Source organism: Canis aureus, chromosome 22 (assembly GCF_053574225.1).
Source record: "Canis aureus isolate CA01 chromosome 22, VMU_Caureus_v.1.0, whole genome shotgun sequence".
Lineage (NCBI taxonomy): Eukaryota > Metazoa > Chordata > Mammalia > Carnivora > Canidae > Canis > Canis aureus.
In genome coordinates this window covers 25,374,836-25,394,149 of record NC_135632.1, presented here as the reverse complement: position 1 = coordinate 25,394,149, position 19,314 = coordinate 25,374,836, and the positions used below count along the sequence as shown (strand labels likewise).

The following is a 19,314-nucleotide window of genomic DNA, read 5'->3' as shown; positions in this document are numbered from 1 at the left end:
GTTGACACATATTTTATCAGAAATAACTATTTTCCTAAACAAAAACAAATTCATGAAAGGAAAGTAATCATTTAATGTTTTTTTTTTGTTGTTTTTTACAAGTCTCTTGCAAGTCTGGCTTAATAGAAGAGCTGAGTTCTCTGCTTCTGCATTCTCTCTGTTTTGATGGCACATACCAAGTAGTCTCTGGAAAACTCCACTGAACACTCATGAGAGAACAAAGGTGAAAAGGCAAATATGTCAAATTTGATAATGAATATGGTTTTGACCCTTTTGACTCCCAGTAAAGGGCTCAAGGACCCCCACCACAGTCCCCTGGACTACACTTTGGGACCTATAGGTGAAGCGAACCCCATCAGACAAATAGACTAAAGGTGTGTGTTTGTCTGAAGTCTGACACGCACTGGTGTGTGACAGGCCATGCAGCACTTCACCTGAGATACCTGTAGACTTGGGGCTGTCATTCTTGCTTAGCCTGTCTTACAGGGTCATTGTGAGGCACAGATAATGCCTGTAAAATCTTTCTACAGGCAGTAGTGTATTTATAAATGGCATCACCAAGGATCTTTTGAAGTGTGGCAGCATCTTTAATTGTAGGACAGATTTGTTGTTTTGGAAGTAGGATTTATTGGTGGGCATGAATAGGGAGGGGGCAGTGCTGAGGTTCTCATGAGAGCAGAGCCTGCCATTTGTCCACGGAGCTATGATTAGGGATGTACTTGATCCCACAGCCATGTGGGATGAGCCATTTTTCAGCCACCATGTCTTCAAATTCATTTGCATTATACTTGGTAAAGCCCCACTTCTTGGAACTGTGGATCTTCTGGTGGCTAGGAAACTTGAACTTGGCCCTATGTAGAGCCTGAGTCGCATGTTCCTTGTTTTGCAGCTTGGTACAGATGGACATGATGACTTGGCCAGTGTGCCCTGGGGCTTTTTAAAGGCACCCCACATACCTGTCTGGGGTCTATATTGGGGATAGCATGAGGTCAAACATCAATGTCCACTGACAAGGGTTTTCTCCAGGGTCCCTTAGGGCAACCCATCCAGTCAACAGGCTGCATACACTACCAAAGAGGCTTCCGTTTGCAGTCATTGCACACTGGGCCCCCAGGGGCAAGAGCAAGACAGTTATTATAAAACAAAACAAAACAAAACAAAAACCCTGATATCCTGTCTTTATTTTACTGGGTTCTGGGGACACCTTTGTGAAGGGGAAGCGCTGTTATTCTCAGCTGACAGGTGAGATAACTGAGGCTTGATTGGCCCGAACACAGAGCTCATCCCCAGTGTGGTGACACCCGGCACGCTGTTTCCAAGGCACACGCTGCTGGTTTGGTTTAGCTGGAGCCCTTACCTGATACTGGGTGTATTTTTGACACACTGACACATTCAGACGGGGATGCTGTGCCACCCTCAGCAGTTCTGTGCCTGAAGAAATTGCCCTCAGTCTGAGTCACCTAAATGGAAACGACACAGTTTTCAGATTTGAAGAGCTGAGGGATCCAAGCAGAGGCAGCTCTTTCAGAACTTCTTCAGATGCTGATCTAAAAAACCAGCTGGCAAACAGCCCCTGATGGTAAATGACTTGTTTTTCTTGACTGGTGAAAGGTCTGCTCATTCTCCAGAGATAAGTTTATAAGGAAGTGCATGGATCATTTACTGTAGGGAAAGCAGTCCGCTCTCGGTCCTCCCTGGACGTTCCTGGAAGCAACTTCCACTCTGATCTTGGGAAACATTTTTTTTTTTTTTTCTGTAATTGTGGGAGATAGGCGAACCATGGTCCGTTCTTTCCTTGAACTAGGAAATAAGGTAAAAAGCGGAAGTTCAGTTGTGGCAAGCTGTCTTTAAAGATGGGGCCAACTGGCATGAAGATGGATTTAAAGAAATACTCTATAGGTTAGGTTGAATTAAAGTTTCAGATTCTGCTCCATATAAGACATGGCTTTGTTAGGGGAATGAGCCTCCGGCAGTTAACCGTATTTAATCCCCGTGCTTCGCCGTGGCGTGGGCTGTAGACTGACCCTCCTCGCTCTGTCTACGTTAATATGACCACCTTAAGGCATACTTCATCTTTTTTTTTTTCTTTTTTCTAAGGTTTCATGTTATTGCAAATGACAGAAATCCGCTTTCAACTAGCTTTGAACAAAACCTAAAACAGTGCTGACGGCTGGCGGTGTGTGTGGTGTTTTAGCTCTGGGGAAGGCGGAGCGCAGGGTTAGACCGTGAGGCATTGCTGGGTCCAGAAGCTCAAAGCGTTGCTGGGACTTCCTACCCGCGGGCTCGCTCCTCAGGGTGCCAAGATGGCCGCCTTCTGCGCCAGGCTTTCCATTCCATTCTCTCAGCCGTCTCCGGGGAAAACACTTCCTCTAACAGGTCCAGAGAAGCCGCAGAGTGTAGTCTCATTGGTTCTGAAGGGTCACATGCTCTCCCTCCACAATCACTGGGGTTAGGAGTGTCCGAATCTGATTGGCCAGGCCTGGGTCACATGCTCTTCCTCCGCACTCACAGAGGTTAGGAGTGTCCGAATCTGATTGGACGCTGTGAGGAGGGTCCGAATCTGATTGGACGCTGTGAGGAGGGTCCGAATCTGATTGGACGCTGTGAGGAGGGTCCGAATCTGGGTCACATGCTCTCCCTCCACAATCACCGAGGTTAGGAGTATCCGAATCTGATTGGCCAGGCCTGGGTCGGGTGACCACTCCTGGGCCCTTGAGGGAGGCCCAAGAAATTCAGAGCTGTTCACCTGGGCAGACAGGTGAGGCTCTGGTTTGTGGGCTCTCACACTCCAGTGTTCGCGGAGAGTTGTTCCTCGCGTGGCCCTGAGTCTCCGCGGAATGGTGAAAGAACTGGGTCCGCTTTATCTCCTCAGGGAGAAGGCAGGCTTTGTGTTTAGCTTTTAACGCATCTTAGATGAATAGGCTTGTTGGGGGTTGGACGTCAGCCAGTCGTGCGTCACCATCCCCGCAGACACAGCCTCATTGAGCGAGGGAAACGCGGGTGTCAAATCACGTGTCTTGGGCGCGACAGCCCTTGGTGGCCACCCGCTTACCCGGGCCTGCCCGAGTCACCTGAGGAGGCCTCTTGGCTCTTTGCTAAGACCCAGGTCTGCTCCGGTCATGCCTCTGCTTACAAATTCACCGTGGTGTTTTACCACAATTTTTAAAAAGGGGAACTAACAAAAATAAAACAGACCCCTTGTCCCCGACCCGCCCCTGGTGTTAGTGTCCCATCTTTCTACCCAACTCTCATCCCCCCCCCCCGCCCCCCCCCTTAGAGGCCATCTAAATAGGTCTAGTAGTTTACCCTATTTTAGCTGATTGAGCATTAACTTCTATGACTTTAAATAGGGGGCTTTGTGTGGCTGCTTGTTTTGTCAGTTTTAGTTCCCATCTGCCAGCCTCCCACTTGGAAGATGAGATTTTAATCTCTTTCCTCCCTCTGTTTCCCCCCCCCCCCCCTTCCCACTTCCTTTCCTCCCCACAGAACTCTAGTGTAGTCAGTATTCAGTGTTCACGTTGGGGCAGCTATGGAAGTGCTTCACAGTGGAGCCTTCCAGGACGCTGCCGTCACTTCCCTCTGTGTGGCAGAACGCATTCTTAGGTCATTTTTTTTTTTTTTCTAAGATTTTATTCTTTTATTCACGAGAGACAGAGAGAGAGGCAGGAACACAGGCAGAGGGAGAAGCAGGCTCCCTGTGGGGAGCCGGATGTGGGACTTGATCCTTGGATCACGCCTAGGCCGAAGCGCAGACGTTCAACCACAGAGCCACCCAGGTGTGCCCCCCCCCCCCTTTTCTTTAAGTCTTATGTCATTTCTGACAGGAAGGCATGGGAGGTAAATTGAAACATGTTTAAATCAATCTACCCTGTGTCCCCACTGTGCCTGGGATAAAGTTCAAATGCCTTCCCTCAGCACCCGTGTTCCTTCTTGTTCCAACCCCACCCGCCCTCTGGCCTGCCATTCTTTGCTCACCTTCCTCCCTCTGCTGCTAATGCATACCCCCCCCCCCCCTCCACTTCTCTGTCTGGGGAAATCCCCTTTCTTGCCAGCCTGGCTTGTGTGACACTTTGGGTGGCCTTCCCAGTTGTGTGTCTCGCATGGTGCATATACTGAGGTGTTAGTATTTATCACACAACATGATACTTCTCTCTTTACTGCTTGAGTTTAGATCTTGGCTCTGCCATTTCCCAGCTCTGTAGCCTCAGGCAAGCTACCCCCGGGCCTCAGTTTCCCTCTTGGTTAACTACAGATGGCAGCAATAGCACCTACCTGATAAAGTTGCTAGCGATTGCATGGATTGATAGAACAGAAGCATTTATAATAGCATCTGCCGCATAGTAAACTGCCATCTGTGCTCCATGTCCCTCTCCCTCACAAAGGCAGACTTGGGGGGTTCTGGTCACTAGTGCCTGGAATGTAGCTCTTGGCAGATCAGAAGCCTCCAGGGGCTGGGCTGGGCACCTAAGTGAGTGATGCAGGCCGGGTGCAATTCAGGCAAGGGGGTGTCAGGGACTGGAAAGGGCAGTCTTTTTCTAAGGGGGCATCTCCTGTTCGACCTCTAGGTGGGTCCCAGGTCGGAATGGGGGCCCAGTGTTGCCAGGTTATCAGATTTCTTTACTTTATGGGAAAGTTGAGATTCTACTTTTTTTTTTTTTTTTAATCTGGGTTTTCCTGACATTTAGTACACAGCGTACATACCCAAGGCATTAGTGCCTATTGGCCCATAGGCCACTGTTTTGGGGCCCAATTTTCACTTTACAAAAGGGGCCAGAGTGACAACGCGATCTGCCTGGGGTCACATGCTGTCTGATTGGGCCCTCAGTCTTCTCACTCCATTGGACATGGGTAGCACTAGCGCTGTCTCCCCTTCACTCACCCCCCTGGGGACTTTGAGGATTAAGTCATGTGTGAGTGCATTTGCAAAGCATCTGCCCACACAGCTTAACAGGTTGCTCCTTGTATCACGTCGGCCATCCCGGCCTCAGAGAGCCCTCCTTGGTGTTTTTGAAATAGGCTCATGGGTCTCTCTCCCTTTTTTTTTTTTTTTTTTTTTAAGATTTTTATTTATTTATTCATAAGAGACAGAGAGAGAGAGAGGCAGAGACACAGGCAGAGGGAGAAGCAAGCTCCATGTAGGGAGCCCGACGTGGGGACTCGATCCCGGGTCTCCAGGATCATACCCTGGGCTGAAGGTGGTGCTAAACCACTGAGCCACCCATGGATCCCCTCATGGGTCTCTATGCCAGGTGGCTGTGGTGGGGGACTGTGTGCATTTACCGAGCATCTGCTGTGTGTCCAGGAACTATTAGTCATTTTACATTTGTATTCTCCTTTATTCCTTCTAACTGCCCTCCCTGTGAGATGGAAAGTAAACCATTTAATTGGTGATAAAAATGATTAATAAAGAAGTTAGCTGATTAGGGGCCTCACAGTGGTTTGGAAGGGATTGAATCCATCTCTCTGATTTAAAAAAAAAAAAAAAAAATCCCGGGCTTCAGACAACATCCTATCGTCCTACATATTGGAAATTAAGTCTACTAGAAGCTCAGTGGGGCTTTGCTAGTCCCTGGGCCACCCTGTGCACCCATGCCACTTTCTCTGGAGGACACTTTCTCTGTTGTTGACATTAGAAGCTGTAGCAGGTGACTGTGGGCCTGGCCAGATAGAAGAGAAGGCAGAGGAGAAGATGATATAGGACTGGGGAAAGGACCAAGGCCAGTGTCAGAAGTAGGATGGGGCACAAGAGCTGAGAAACTCCCATATGAGGCAAAGGCAGTATCTTCATATGCTGGGGTGCTGGTGTCATTTTCAAACCCATGTGGGAAGCCCTAGTGCCATACGATAGAGGGAAAGGAACTAGCAGTGAACAGAGCCTCCTCCATCCCTGTGCACCATCCCATTGGGCCAGGAGGCCCCTGCGCTTTGACGTTTAGAGATTTCCGATAGTTACGTGTGAGGCAGGCCCTCTGCAGCCAGTGGAGCGCACACGTGTTTTACCAGCAGGGTGGCTGCTGGGTCTCTTGGGGCAGCCCCACGGTTGATGTTCACATGCTGTTCCTTCTTTGAGGATCCATTTCCCCTCTCAAATGCTGCCCCGCTTCCCTTCCCCCTGGGTGGCCATGTCAGGCACATGCTGAAGGGAAAAGGAGTAGACAGATGAGTGTGGGGTCTATGAAGTGAAGTACTATCCCAACCCTCCAATAGGTCTTCCTAGACATTGGACTAAATGGCTTCTTTTAAATTTTATTTCCTCCTCGTGAAGTCCATGGATCTGGGTTTGACTTTCACAGAGTGGCGAAGCCTAGAACAGCCCACCTGTTCCTTCTCTCTAAACTCTTATCAGGGCCCAGGTTGCTTGAGCCGTCTCCAGCTTGGGTGGCCACCCTTATCTCTTGCCATTTTCCACATTCCAGACTTCTAGCTTTGCTTATGTTTTTTTGGAAATCGCATGCCTCTCCCTCTGCCCCTGCCTCTGCTGAATATGGCTCCTCTGCCTGCTTGGGTCTCCTATCTCCTTTCTCTCCTTTTTTATTTTTATTTTTAAAGATTTTGTTTGTTTATTCATGAGAGACAGAGAGGCAGAGACACAGGCAGGGGGAGAAGCAGGCTCCATAGAGGGAGCCCGATGTGGGACTCGATCCTGGGACTCCAGGATCACGACCTGAGTGGAAGGCAGATGCCCAAACCCTGAGCCAGCCAGGGATCCCTCTCTCTCTCCTCCTAAGTGACGTGACATTCGTGTTCCTGGCTTCTGTGTAGATGTTATCCCTCTGTGTGTTTTCCATGAGTCTCCCTCTCACTACCCCCTCCCACCTTACTTGGACTGGTGAGGTTCTCTGCTGCTGGGTTCCATGGCACCTGTACCATTCTCATCTTGGCATAGACTTTTCTGGAATGGGCTATGATGCCTGTCTTACCCACCGGACTGGAAGTTTCTTGGAGGCAGGCACCAAGCCCGAGGCCCAGCACAGGGTCTGGCACGTGGGAAGTTTCCACTCAGTGTTTAATGTGGGTTACATCATGTAGTTGAGGACTCCACAGAGGTGTGGAGAATAGAGCCATATTATGAACTGAAGCTGCCAGGGCTGGCTGGACTGGACATCTTCCCCTGAAGACCTGGACAGAGATTTAAAATCAAACCTGAGGGGCACATGGGTGGTTCAGATTAAGCATCTACCTTCAGCTCAGATCATGATCCCAGGGACCTGGGATTGAGCCCTGCAGTGGGCTCCTTGCTCAGCGGGGACTCTGCTTTTCCCTCTCCTTCTACCACTCCCCCACTTGTGCTCTCTCGAGTACTCTTGTTCTCTCTCTCTCTGTCAAATACATAAATAAATAATTTTTAAAAAAAGATTTTACTTATTCATGAGAGACAGAGAGAGGGGCAGAGACACAGGCAGAGGAAGAAGCAGGCTCCATGCAGGGAGCCTGATGTGGGACTTGATCCTGGGTCTCCAGGATCATGCCCTGGGCCGAAGGCAGGCCCTCAACTGCTGAGCCACCCAGGGATCCCCCCATAAACAAATAAATCTTAAAAAAAAAAAAAAACCTAAAAACTTGAGTTGTCCACCTTCATGAAGTAGTCACAAGCCACACTTATTTTTAAAATCCAAATATATTTAATTAAAATTAAATAAATTAGAAACACATTCCTTCAGTCTCCTTAGCCTATTTCAAATGCTCAATAGCCAAGTGTGGCTAGTGGTTACTGTGCTGGACAATGCAAGTGATAGAACATTTCCAGTATCACAGATTGTCTTAGACAATCTGCTCCAGACACTGTCTTGTAAAAGTATTAGTTTTGAGGCCCGTAGGTTGGGTGAAGGCCCTCTTTGGTGCTTTTGGTTAGGGAAAGGGGATTTTTGGTTAGGGAAGGGGGATTTTCACGGATTCCTTTGTAAGCCCGAACTGTTTCTTTGTTTTCTCCTGGCTGCAGGATGCTCGTCAGAAGTTCCGCTCTGTTCTGGTTGAAGCAACTGTCAAACTGGACGAATTGGTGAAGAAAATTGGCAAAGCCGTGGAGGACTCGAAGCCCTACTGGGAGGCGCGGAGGGTGGCGAGGCAGGTAAGGTACCTCTGCGCACCGTCTCCCCTGACTGCCTGCTGCCCCAAGGTGTTTGGGGTACACCTACTGATGTCCGTGTCCTCTGCTGAAGGGTAGAAGCGTGAGTCCCCTGGGATGCAGAACGACCACAACTTTGTGAACAGCTGCATGTGAAGACCGCTTCTTATTTTTTCCCTCCCCCCACAAGCTGCTCCATTCCAGCTCTTGATGCTATTAATAGAGTGTGGGTGCTGGCATTTGGATGACCCTGTGAGTGGGTGCCACCTGGTTGCCGAGTTGGTGCCCAGATCCACGCCCCGGGCAGCTGGGCCATCTGGTGCGGCAGGGACCTAGTTCTGGTTTCACAGTGTGTCTTCCTTTGTCACCACGGATGTGCTGTGGTGTGCTGCCTGTGTCCCCTCCCAGCCTCTGTTGGCCAGGCCCCATGAATAGGGGAGGCAAAGAGCCTCCAACACTCACCCGGCCTGGGGCAGGGGCTGTCATATACCTCCACCCACTCTGGCTTCCCAGTCTTGTGTCGCTTCAGTATGAATCGCCACCCAAAGCAGGCCTAAGCGATTAGGTCTGGGGTGTAGGCTGTATCCCTGGTGGGTGTTTATGTGATGGAAAATGTGGTCTCTACTGGTAAGAAAGTGTGAGTGACAGGTATTTGAGCACCTACTGTGTGCGCATGCAGGTTGTTGGGCGTGGTAGGGGAGATCACGGGAGGGTGAACCCTTGAGAGATGAAGCCCCAGAAATCGAGGAACATGTTTAGATCAGACCCATTAGGGTCAAGGACCAGGAGTTGGACGTTGTTCCCCTTTGCCCTGCCTCCAAGCAACCCTCAAATTTCTCATCAGGGGATCCCCTTGATGCTTTGGTGGTTCTGCCGAGATCTCAGCTTTGTTTTTGGGTTTCACACTCTGAACCCTGAGCTGAGCTTTCTGTTTGGAACCTGCCAGATCCATTGCCTTATTCCTAGATAGAATGGCTGCCTCGTCCCTGCCTCCTCCCCTGGCCAGCTAACCTGGGTTGTACAACATCTAAGTGCCAATTACCTGTTGGTCTGCAACAAGCTCTGAGCAGCCACCCCCTCTTTCTACCTTTCTTGCGGCCCCACCCAGGCCTCTAGCTTTCCAGGGAGAGGAAGCCTTCTCAAAAGGTGCTGGCCAGTCCCCAGAAGCTCCAGAACCCTGAGGCACTGCCTCCCCAAAGTGCCCATGTCCCACCCATCTTTCAGGTGTACCCCAAGTTGGGGATGTTTTGTTGCCACCCCTGGCCCCATGTAGCCCAGAATAGCAGCATTCTTGACCTAAAATTACAGTATGAAGGGTTTGGGTTAGGTTTGAGGAGAGATTTCTGATAATGTAATGTAAACATTGATGAATACTGAGAAGGTCATGAAATTTCTTTTTCTGAAAGTCTTCAACACTTAAATTTATTGCCCTCTGACTCTCTTGAGCCCACAGATATTTGTTAAAATCATCCATGTGCCCATGCCATGGGATGATGAAGAGTAGCTTGTTAAATAGCCCATTGGAGTTGTGGTAGACGGCTTCCCCACCTGGTCCCTGAGCTTGGCTGCACAGAGTTGGCTAAAGGGACCTTTGTGTCCAGGAGCCAGTGGAGGTTGGCCCGTCAGGTTCCCAGTCCCAGCTGGTAGGAGGTGTCCACCTTTGCTGTGCTCCTGTCAAATGTGCTCCTACCTCAGAGTCTGAACTTCCTGGTCCCTCTGTTTGCTATTGTCTTAACCCTAGAATTTGTGAAATTCAGATTTCTGTTCTAATGTCACTTTATCAACAAGGCCTTCCTGGGCTACCATTTATTTTATTTTATTATTTTTTGTATAGATTTAAAAAATTTATTCATGAGAGGCAGAGACCTAGGCAGAGGGAGAAGCAGGCTCCATGCAGGGAGCCTGATGCAGGACTCAATCCCAGCACCCTAGGAACACAACTTGAGCCAAAGGCAGATGCTCAACCACTGAGCCACCCAGGTACCCCCCATTTAAATAACTGCCTTGCCATCTCCAGCACCCCCATCCCTCATTCCTTGGCTTGCTATTTCTCCGTAGCACTCTCTTCAGCTAATCATGATTGTTTACTTGTTTATAGTAGTGAAGCTCCAGGAGGAGTACCTGAACAAATGAGTGAACAATGAGTTGACTGGCCACCAGCAGGCCCTTAGCATTCTGAGTGTTTCCTCCATTGCCCCTTGACTCTCAGGTTACTGGCTACATGGCCACATAAGCAGAGGGGTAGGAACACGGCTGGCAAATCCAGCTTTGTCTGGGTTTGGTTCATTTAAATCTCATATGCTGGGTAGGTCCCCAGTTGTCTGTGATACATCTGGGATAGATCTTCCACCACTGTCTTTTCCGTACCCAAATCCTCTGTGATGGAAAAAGAGGTAGGAGGGAGCTGGGTTGGCAGGGTCCTGCTGCTGGGCACCTGTGAATCATGGCATTGCTTCCTCTCATTCCTTCTCTTGGCTGGTGAGGACAATGATTATGACAATTACGGAATTCTGTGGGTGAGCCACTGAGTCATCAGGTCCCGTGAGATTATCCCCAGACCCTTGGGGTGACTGACTCACAGTCAGCTAGCAGAGGCCGAGATGATTGTTAAGGGAACCCCTGGCTTCTTGCAGGTGGGGCAGGAAGAAGAAGGGGGGGAGGGAAGGCCCAGAGTGACCCCTGCCCCTCAGCCCCAAGGGACCTTGTTGGTCCATCGCCGAGGAACTGGAAGGACACTCAAAGGCTGAGGCTGGTCACGGATGTCACATTTCATCTGCGCACATGGTGGGCTGTCTGGACTCGGGCCAGGTGGCTGAGGCTGTTGTGCACCAGCATCCTCTGACCTTCCTGATGGTGAAGGGGGTGGGGTGCTCCTCGGGCGGCTGCCAAGCGGGGCTTCCTGTTTTCTTCCTCTCTTATCCCCAGCCCCTTCCTTTCTATATTTATGGACCCCTTGGGCTGTGGACAGCAGGGATGGTCTCTGAGAGGTGCCTTCAAAACATCTGCCTCAAGTGCGTATCTTGAGGCGTGGTGTTTGTAGAACCTCTGCATCCTCTTCTATGCGGCAGGGATGGTTATGGGAGCAGCCTTGGCTCTCTTGTAAGGTTGTCTTTAGGTCTTAAGTGAGGTAACGTATGTTTGATAGCAGGATCCCTGCACGAGCTTAGGTTTCAGCTTGCTTAAAAAAACTTTCTTGTAAAAAAAAAAATTGAAAATAAAGACAATAAGTCCCCATATCTTCTGTTAATATTTGAGGTATAGCTTTTTTTTTTTTTTTCCTTTTTCTGTATAAGAGATCATCCTGTAGTGGTGGTTTTATACTGTCCAAATGCCCATGTCCATTCATCCAGAGTCCCAATGAGGAAGAGACCTTGGTTTTCCAGAAAGAGTTTAATTTACAAAGGTTTGAAATTGTTGGGCCAGTAGAAATTCTATTGGCTCATCCAAAATTTGCATTAACTTTATTGTTCTTGATGTCACATCAGAATGAGTCCGATCCAGTCTTGTGATCGTGAGAACCCACCCCAGATTTTGCCAAGAGGAAATAGAACATAGCCCGCCCCCCCTCCCCCCCCATGACTAGCTGGAGTTGGGGCAGGGAACTAGCTTTGATGGCTTTGAGGGGTTTTGTCTTTGAGCTGGAGCTTGTTTGTAAGGCAGCCTTGACATAGCTGTCAGCCCTCAGTTGTGTGGTGGGTCCAGGACATTCTGACAGAGTGGAGCCATGTGACTCTGAGCCCGAGTGGCTGAGTATTTCTTGCTTGCTTTGCTCCCGGGGCTCTAACTTGTCTAGCAGTGGTCCTAGGCCTGTCATTTTTAGCACTGCCATTCCGTACACTTATTATTTTTAAAGATTCATTTATGGGTTGCCTCGGTGGCTCAGTGGTTGAGCATCTGCCTTCGTTCGGCTCAGGGCATGATCCTTGAGCCCCGAGATTGGGTCCCTCATTGGGCTCCCCACAGGGAAGCCTGCTTCTCCCTCTGCCTATGTCTTTGCCTCTCTCTGTGTCTCTCATGAATAAATAAACTCTTTAAAAATATATATTCATTTATTTATTTGAGAGCAAGAGCATGAGTGGACAGAGAGTGAGATCACAGGAGAAGTAGACACTCCCACTGAGCATGGAGCCTGATGTGGGGCTCTATCCCAGGACCCTGAGATCAAAACCTGAACCGAAGGCAGACGCTTAACTGACTGAGACTGCCAAGCACCCACCCATACTTATTATTTTTTTTAAAGAAGTGTGGTAAACTATATAGAATGAACGTTTTGCCATTTGAGCCATTTGGAAATGTGTAGTTGAGCAGCATTAAGTACATTCGTATTGTGGGACTACCCCTACCGCCATCCATCTCCAGAACTTTCTCATTTTCCCAAACTGTAGCTCTTGACTCATTAGACGCCAGTGCCCCATTCCTCCTTCCCCCTTGCCCTTGGCAACCATGGTTCTACTTTCTGTCTCTATGAATAAATACCCCATATAATCATGCAGTATTTGCCCTTCTGTGACTGGCTTATTTCACTTCGTCTAACATCTTCAGGGTTTGTCCATGTTGTAGCATGTGTTTAAAATTTCATCCGTTTTTGAGGCTGAGTAATATTCTTTTGTATGGATACACCACATTTTGTTCCATTCATCCATCAGTGAAAATTTGGGCAACTCTTACTGTTTTTTTCATGGCTGGCATGTGTCAGAAGACTTTGCACACCTGAAGAGCAACATAAATGCAAAATAAAGAAGGTTATTTGGTGCTGAAAGTTGCCTGTGTTTATGGGGCCATGTAAGTCCATGCCCTACACATAAGCTCCTTTGGGGAAGTCGGCAGGTGGGAAGATATTTGAAGCTTGTGGAGTCACTTGGCTGTCGGACCACTGGCAAAGCCTGGCCTCTTGGGTTTGAATACCAACTTACCATTTAATAGCTGTGGGACTTTAGTAGGTTACTTAATCTCTGTGCCTCAGTTTCTTCATCTGTAAAATGGAGTCATGTATGTTAGCTTTTGCTGTGACACAAACCACTCCAAACTTAGTGGCCTAAAACACTTACTTGGCTCATAATTTTGCTGGATGGTTTTTCTGATCTCAGGCTTGGCTGCCGATTATACATGTGTAATCAGTTGGTGGGTTGCCTGGGGACTGGCTGGTCTCAGATGGCTTTATCTGTCAGGCACTTGGCTGGTGGTCAGCTAAGGCTTCCCGGGTGACTGGACCACATGAGTCTTATCCAAAGGCTAGTGAGGGCTTCCAGGTTGAAAAGGCTAGTGTTGGGATTCCAGGAAGAAAAAGGGCAAGCCCTTTTCAAGCCTCTGCCTACATCACATTTGTTAATGTCCTATTGGGTAGAGTCAGCCCAAATTCGAGAGGTGGGGAAAAAAGAAACTCTACTGCAAAGCACTCAAAGTATTGTAGCCATTTTTGCAACTTACCGTGGTGATTAATAAATTAGAACATGTAAAACATTTGGATCAAAGAAAAAGAATCTAAGTTATTATTCCAGATGTATTTGCTATCAAATATTGTGTCTCTATGGTGAATCTGTTGCCTTAGAAACAAAAGACCACCACGCCAGAAATCACTGGATGGAAGAAACAGTCCTGTGCTGGCTGGGAGGAGATACATAAAATGTCAAGCATTTGAGAATAGGAGGATGACCCCAGGCAGCCAAGTAACTACTGAGTTGTTTGTGGGGGTAAAACATGCCAGAGGATCAAAAATGATGAGGGGGGGTGGTATCTGACTTCTTCACTAATCACAAGTGCTCTAAGCCCTAACAGACAATATAGTGAAGGCCTCAAAGACAGGGAGAGTCATGTTTCCCATGAGATGAAATAGGTCAAGTGCATCAGATAGTCCCTTGAATTCTTATGTTAATCATAGAGGAACAGAACATTGTAGTCTTTGTTAGAAAATTCTAGACTGTTGGTTTTGTTTGCAGAAGACCCTCTGTAAGTGGAGAAAGAGAGGGCCAGCTTCCACAAAGTTGGGACATGGACTCAAGGATATGTCAAGGATGGGTTATTACTCTCTCTACTTGTTCAGGTATTCTTTTTTCTTCTAAATTATTATTTTAAAAAATTTAATGGATATTTACTGGATTCCTGCCAGTTGTCAGGCCCTATTTTAGCCTCTTGTCAAGAACAGAACAAAAAGCCTGACTGTGGAGCTGGTATTCTGCTCTTAGTCTCACAAAAGTGTGTGTGGGGTGGGAAGTTCTGGGCAAAAGTAGAATCTTTGTTACTGATCAGATTTGAAGTGTGGAGACTGTGGATTACAGTGGGCTAGTGGATTGGAGGAATAAAAGAGTTTCTCAAAGTATTTTCTGAGTATCTTCCCTTGGTCTGTGCTGGCCATTGTGGAGCAGAAAATTTGGTCTATATCCTCCAGGAACCCCATCAACACATACAAGCAAGGTGATTGTAAGGCACGGCTGATTACAGTCCATTGTCATCATTCACGGTAGTAATGTTCCACTATCAATATTGAATTAGAGAGGTATCTTTTTAAAAAAATGTTATTTAAATTGAGTTGATTAACATATAGTGTATTACTGGTTTCAGAGGTAGAGGTCAGTGATTCATCAGGTGCATATAACACCCAGTGCTCATTATATCATGTGCCCTTTATTTTTTATTTTTTATTTTTTTTTCATGTGCCCTTTAATGTCCATCACCCAGTCACCCCATTCCCCCACTCTTCTCCCCTCCCCTCAGTTTGTTTCCTATGATTAAGAGTCTCTTACGGTTTGCCTCCCTCTCTGATTTCATCTTGTTTTTTCTTTTCTTCCCCTATGATCCTCTGTTTTGTTTTTTAAATTCCATGTATGGGTGAGATCATATGACAATTGTCTTTCTCTAATTGACTTATTTGGCTTAGCATAATACCCTGTAGTTCATCCATGTTGTTGCAAGTGGAAAGATTTCATTTTTTTGATGGCTGAGTGATATTCCGTGGATATATATACCACATCTTCTTTATCCATTCATCTTTGATGGACATCTGGGCTCTTTCCATAGTTTGGCTATTGTGGACATTGCTGCTATAAACTTCAGGGTGCAGATGCCCCTCTGGATCACTACCTTTGTATCTTTGGGGTAAATACCTAGCAGTGCAATTGCTGAGTCATAGGGCAGGTTTATTTTAAACTTTTTGAGGAAACCCCATACTATTTTCCAGAGTGGCTGCACCAGCTTACATTCCCACCAACCAACAGTGTACGATGGTTCCCCTTTCTCCACATCCTCACCAACATCTGTCATTTCCTGACTTGTTCATTTAGTCATTCTGACTGGTGTGAGGTGGTATCTCAATGTGGTTTTGATTTGTATTTCCCTGATGCCGAGTAATGTGGAACTTTTTTTATGTATCCGTTGGCCATTTGTGTGTTGTCTTTGGAGGAATGTCTTCCGCCCGTTTCTTGAGTGGATTATTTTGGTATTGAGTATGATAAGTTCTTTATAGATTTTGGATACTAGCCCTTTATCTGATATATAATTTGCATGTATCTTCTCCCATTCTTTCAGTTGTCTTTTGGTTTTGTTGACTGTTTCCTTTGCTGTGCAGAAGCTTTTCATCTTGACGAAGTCCCCATAGTTCATTTTTGCCTTTGTCTCCCTTGCTTTCACAGGTTGTTAGATATTCTATTGAGGCATTGCTCCTAGGGGAAATAGAGGGAGGGTCAGGATTCTGAGAGCCTCTGGTCACATTTTCATCAACTGATCCATACATAACTTTCTTTCATGTATATTTGTCTTTAAAGACACTGTTTTTAGGGGCGCCTGGGTGACTCAGTTGGTTAAGTGACATATTCTTGATTTCAGATCAGGTTGTCAGGGTCGTGATGTCAGGATTTTGAGATCAAACCCCATGTCAAGCTCTGTACTCAGTGTGGAGCCTGCTTGAGATTCTCTCTCCCTCTCTCCACTGTGGGTGCTTACATGTGTGCTCTCTCTCTCTCAAATCTTTAAAAAATACAAAGACAGCTTATTTTAATACCTAGTTCTTATAGTAACTACATACAGTACTTCCTGATCATAAAACACTAGCTAAGGAGGGTCGAACATTTTCCTGACCCTGGGTGACCTGATAATAAATGTACTTGGCTTTTTAGCATCACACAGTGTTGCCCACCATGCTTTTTTAGTTGGTCATGATCTCGCATGCGTTAGTACCAAATGGAGTCCACAGATTTAGCCACTTTTTTGCAGCTTTCTCATGCACTATGGACTTGACTTTAGCACTTACTGGAGCAGCCTCTTGTAGGGATCTGCAAATTTCCTCTTCCGTTTTCTACATGTACCCTATTGTTGGTTCATTAACATTAAACTCGTGGCCAACAGCACCGTGACTCATGCTTGAATGAAGGTTATGTAAAACTCGTATTTTTTCCATAAGGCACATCATAGCTGCCTTGCACTTAGAATACTAACCAGCACTTCAGCACTAGGCTTGGGGTCCAATTTAAACAGCTGAATTAAACAAAACACAAAAATGTGAGAAATGCACTAAGTAGACAGGGGTGGACAGTCGTTTATAATAGGAGAGCTGCAACAAGAAGGCGGGATATTGCCTTGTTAGGCTTCAGCTGGGAATGTGCATGTTGAGTGACTGAACTGTTTTGCTACTCTGTGTGCATCCAGATCCTGGAAGTGCTATAAATATTGACTTAGGGGTTTGAATGAGTTTTAGAGAGTAGGCAAATTTGCAAATATGGAATCCGTGAATAATGAGAATCATTTGTGCTCACCCAATGGGGAGGCTCATTTGTTAGAGAACCGAACCACATGGCACGGGTGTAGACATTGTGTGGAAGAAGGCGGTGGAGTGAGGTCACTTTAGGGGGTGGGAGTGTGGGGGAAGGCTAGGCAGAAAGACGCACCTGAGCCTCAAAGTACAAGGGAGAGTCTGGGCAGAAAAGATGAAAGAGCCGAGAGCTGAGGTAGAAGTCAGTGTGGGCATAATCTGGGTAAGTGTGTCAGCCTGAGGGCTGTGGAAAGGGAGTCTCATGAGCACTGAAGGACCAGTTGAGGAAGGAATGGTGGCAGCTGAAGGAGTACCTGACAGCCTCAGCCTGGCCTCCAGATTGGGTTAAACTGCAGAGCAGCCACCGTGGGCTTTTATGTGGGGAGTTATGTTGAGATGGTGATCAGACCTTGATGCTAAATATTAAGTCTTACATTAATAGCGACACCAGCTTTTGAGATCCTACTGTATATTAGGCACCATGTGTACTGCGCTATGTGTGTGGGGGGTCACTTATCTTTCCCATTTGTTCCCATAGATGCTGAAACTGGTGTTAGAGCCCAGGGGACTTTGGCCTTTGCATAAACCCTTCTGGTATCGTGGCTTAGGCCAAAAGAATAGGAAGAGAAGCTTTTACAGACTTAGTGCTTGACCAGTGGTCAAGAATGAGTCACAGGGAACTCCAAGGTTTTGACCTGAGTAGCCTGAATGCCATGAGGAAGTGGGCAGTGGGGACCCAGCTTTGGGAGAGGTGGTGAGTTCACCCTCCTGAATGTTAAAGCTGTGATGGGAATGGCCGTGGTGGGAATGTCACAGGTGAGGACAGGTTGGAGGTGAGAGGAGCTGGGAGTCATCATGGAGGTGACAGTTCCCTAGGAGCATGTGTGTGGAGAGAACAGAGTCAGAGATTCAGGATGGAGGGAAGGAGGGGGAGAGGAGAGAAATTTTAGCACACTCTGTGTACCGGGTACTTTTCTAAATGCTTTACATGCAGGAGGGAGGTATTTTTTTTTAAAGTTCTGCAGAGCTGGAAACTGAAGTTTAAGGAAATTGGGTTATTCAAGTCTCCCCCCGCCCCCCGCCATGTCCTTATGTATTGAGGATCTATGAGGTCCCCAGGCCTGTAGTGGTAGGTCCCTTAGGTCAGTTCTCTCTTGTCGGCCCAGCAGACTTGAAGGTGGTGTTACTGGTGTGTCCTACGGAGGGAGTCAGGAGGGGAGGCTCCAGGAGGCCAAGTGGCATCCCAGATCACCGACCTTGTGAAGAGATGAGCAGAGATGTGAACCCACATCTCCCTGGTTCTGGCTGCCGCCCAGTGCTCGGCACTTCTGAGGCATTTCATGACTATTGCAAAGCCTGACCTGCACACTGACACATCTTAAGGGGACAGGTTCCAGCAATAACTGCTGTGGAAGGTCGAAAGGAAGATGTAGAGCTCCTCTGTGCAGTTTCCCTGCCTCTTCTGCCCTGGGGTAACCGTGAGGCACTTGCTCCAAGCCATGTGGGGCCCTTTGAAACTCCTTCCCCTTGTGGCATGCCCTCCTCCTCCTCCTGGGACCCGAGTACAATTTCTTTGGGCCTTCCTTCTTCCTGGTCACTTTCATTTCTGCGGGGCCACAGGCTGGCCTGCTGGCAGCTCTCAGGGGGGCTGCGGGTGAGGAGGTCTGGGTCAGTGACGTCCTTCCCCAGGGCCCTGATCATGTTCCTGCCGGGTGGCCCCAGGCTGGTTCCCGGGAAGCTCGTCATCCCTGCTGTCCGCGTTAAGGGCAGGCGGTGAGTGATGGGGCACCTGTCCCCGAGCAGAGCCCCTGGTGATTTACAGCCGCAGCGCCAGGGGAGAATGGACTGTTAACTCTCCCCTGCCTGGAAGACTGCATCCTGCCTCGCAGTCCTGCTGGGAGGTTCTGGCGAAGAAGCAGCTGCATTTTGGAAGCCTACATGCTTGATCCAGGATGGGGTCCGTGTGGGTAGGGGGGATTTGGCAGCTTCTGACCCAGGTCAGAGGCTCCTGACATGGGGGAGGCCTTGAGGCTCAAGTCAGAAGGGCTCAGTCACTGCAGCCTCTGCACCCCTGCTTGGCTGGCTCTGCAGTACGCATCCTCTGCTGGGGCTGGAGCAGGAGAATTGCTAAGATGTTTTTCTTCTGGTGGTGCAATGGGCCGCTTGCTTTGACCCTTTCCTGCCTTGCCAGCAGTGGGGGGACTGGTTGCAACAGGGCGTCAGCCAAGCAGTATGAAGCTGGAGGCATTACCACCTACCCTGTTACCTTGTAAGTTGGAAGATTGTCAGGGGCGGTTTCCTGTCCCTCGTCCCCTTTGCCTTTTACTGGAGCACGGCTGATGGCCAGTAAGTGCCGCTTGGTGGGCCACATGCTGCCTGGAGCCAGCAGAGGTGGTTTGTCACTGCAGTTTGGCAGTTAGTGGGGGATGTGGAGTTTTGTACTGTATCTGAAACCATGAGGCTCCTGGGATATTCTTCTTTTCTCTCCTTCGGTCTTTGATAAACTTAT

At 48.1% G+C, this 19,314-nt stretch overlaps 1 protein-coding gene and 1 non-coding gene across 3 annotated transcripts in view; one reads left to right on the top strand and one right to left on the bottom strand.

The window, feature by feature from the left end:
- Positions 1-19,314, top strand: part of SH3BP5 (SH3 domain binding protein 5) — a 76,489-nt gene that overhangs the window by 19,897 nt on the left and 37,278 nt on the right. For both annotated transcript variants that reach the window (XM_077865272.1, XM_077865271.1), the window contains exon 3: positions 7,940-8,068. In XM_077865272.1, coding sequence (XP_077721398.1) covers positions 7,940-8,068 — 129 coding nt within the window. The remainder of the gene's footprint in view (positions 1-7,939; positions 8,069-19,314) is intronic.
- LOC144294411 (small nucleolar RNA SNORA70) lies at positions 1,015-1,150 on the bottom strand. The gene has a single exon (XR_013361802.1). It is a non-coding gene; the product is annotated as a small nucleolar RNA SNORA70 (small nucleolar RNA).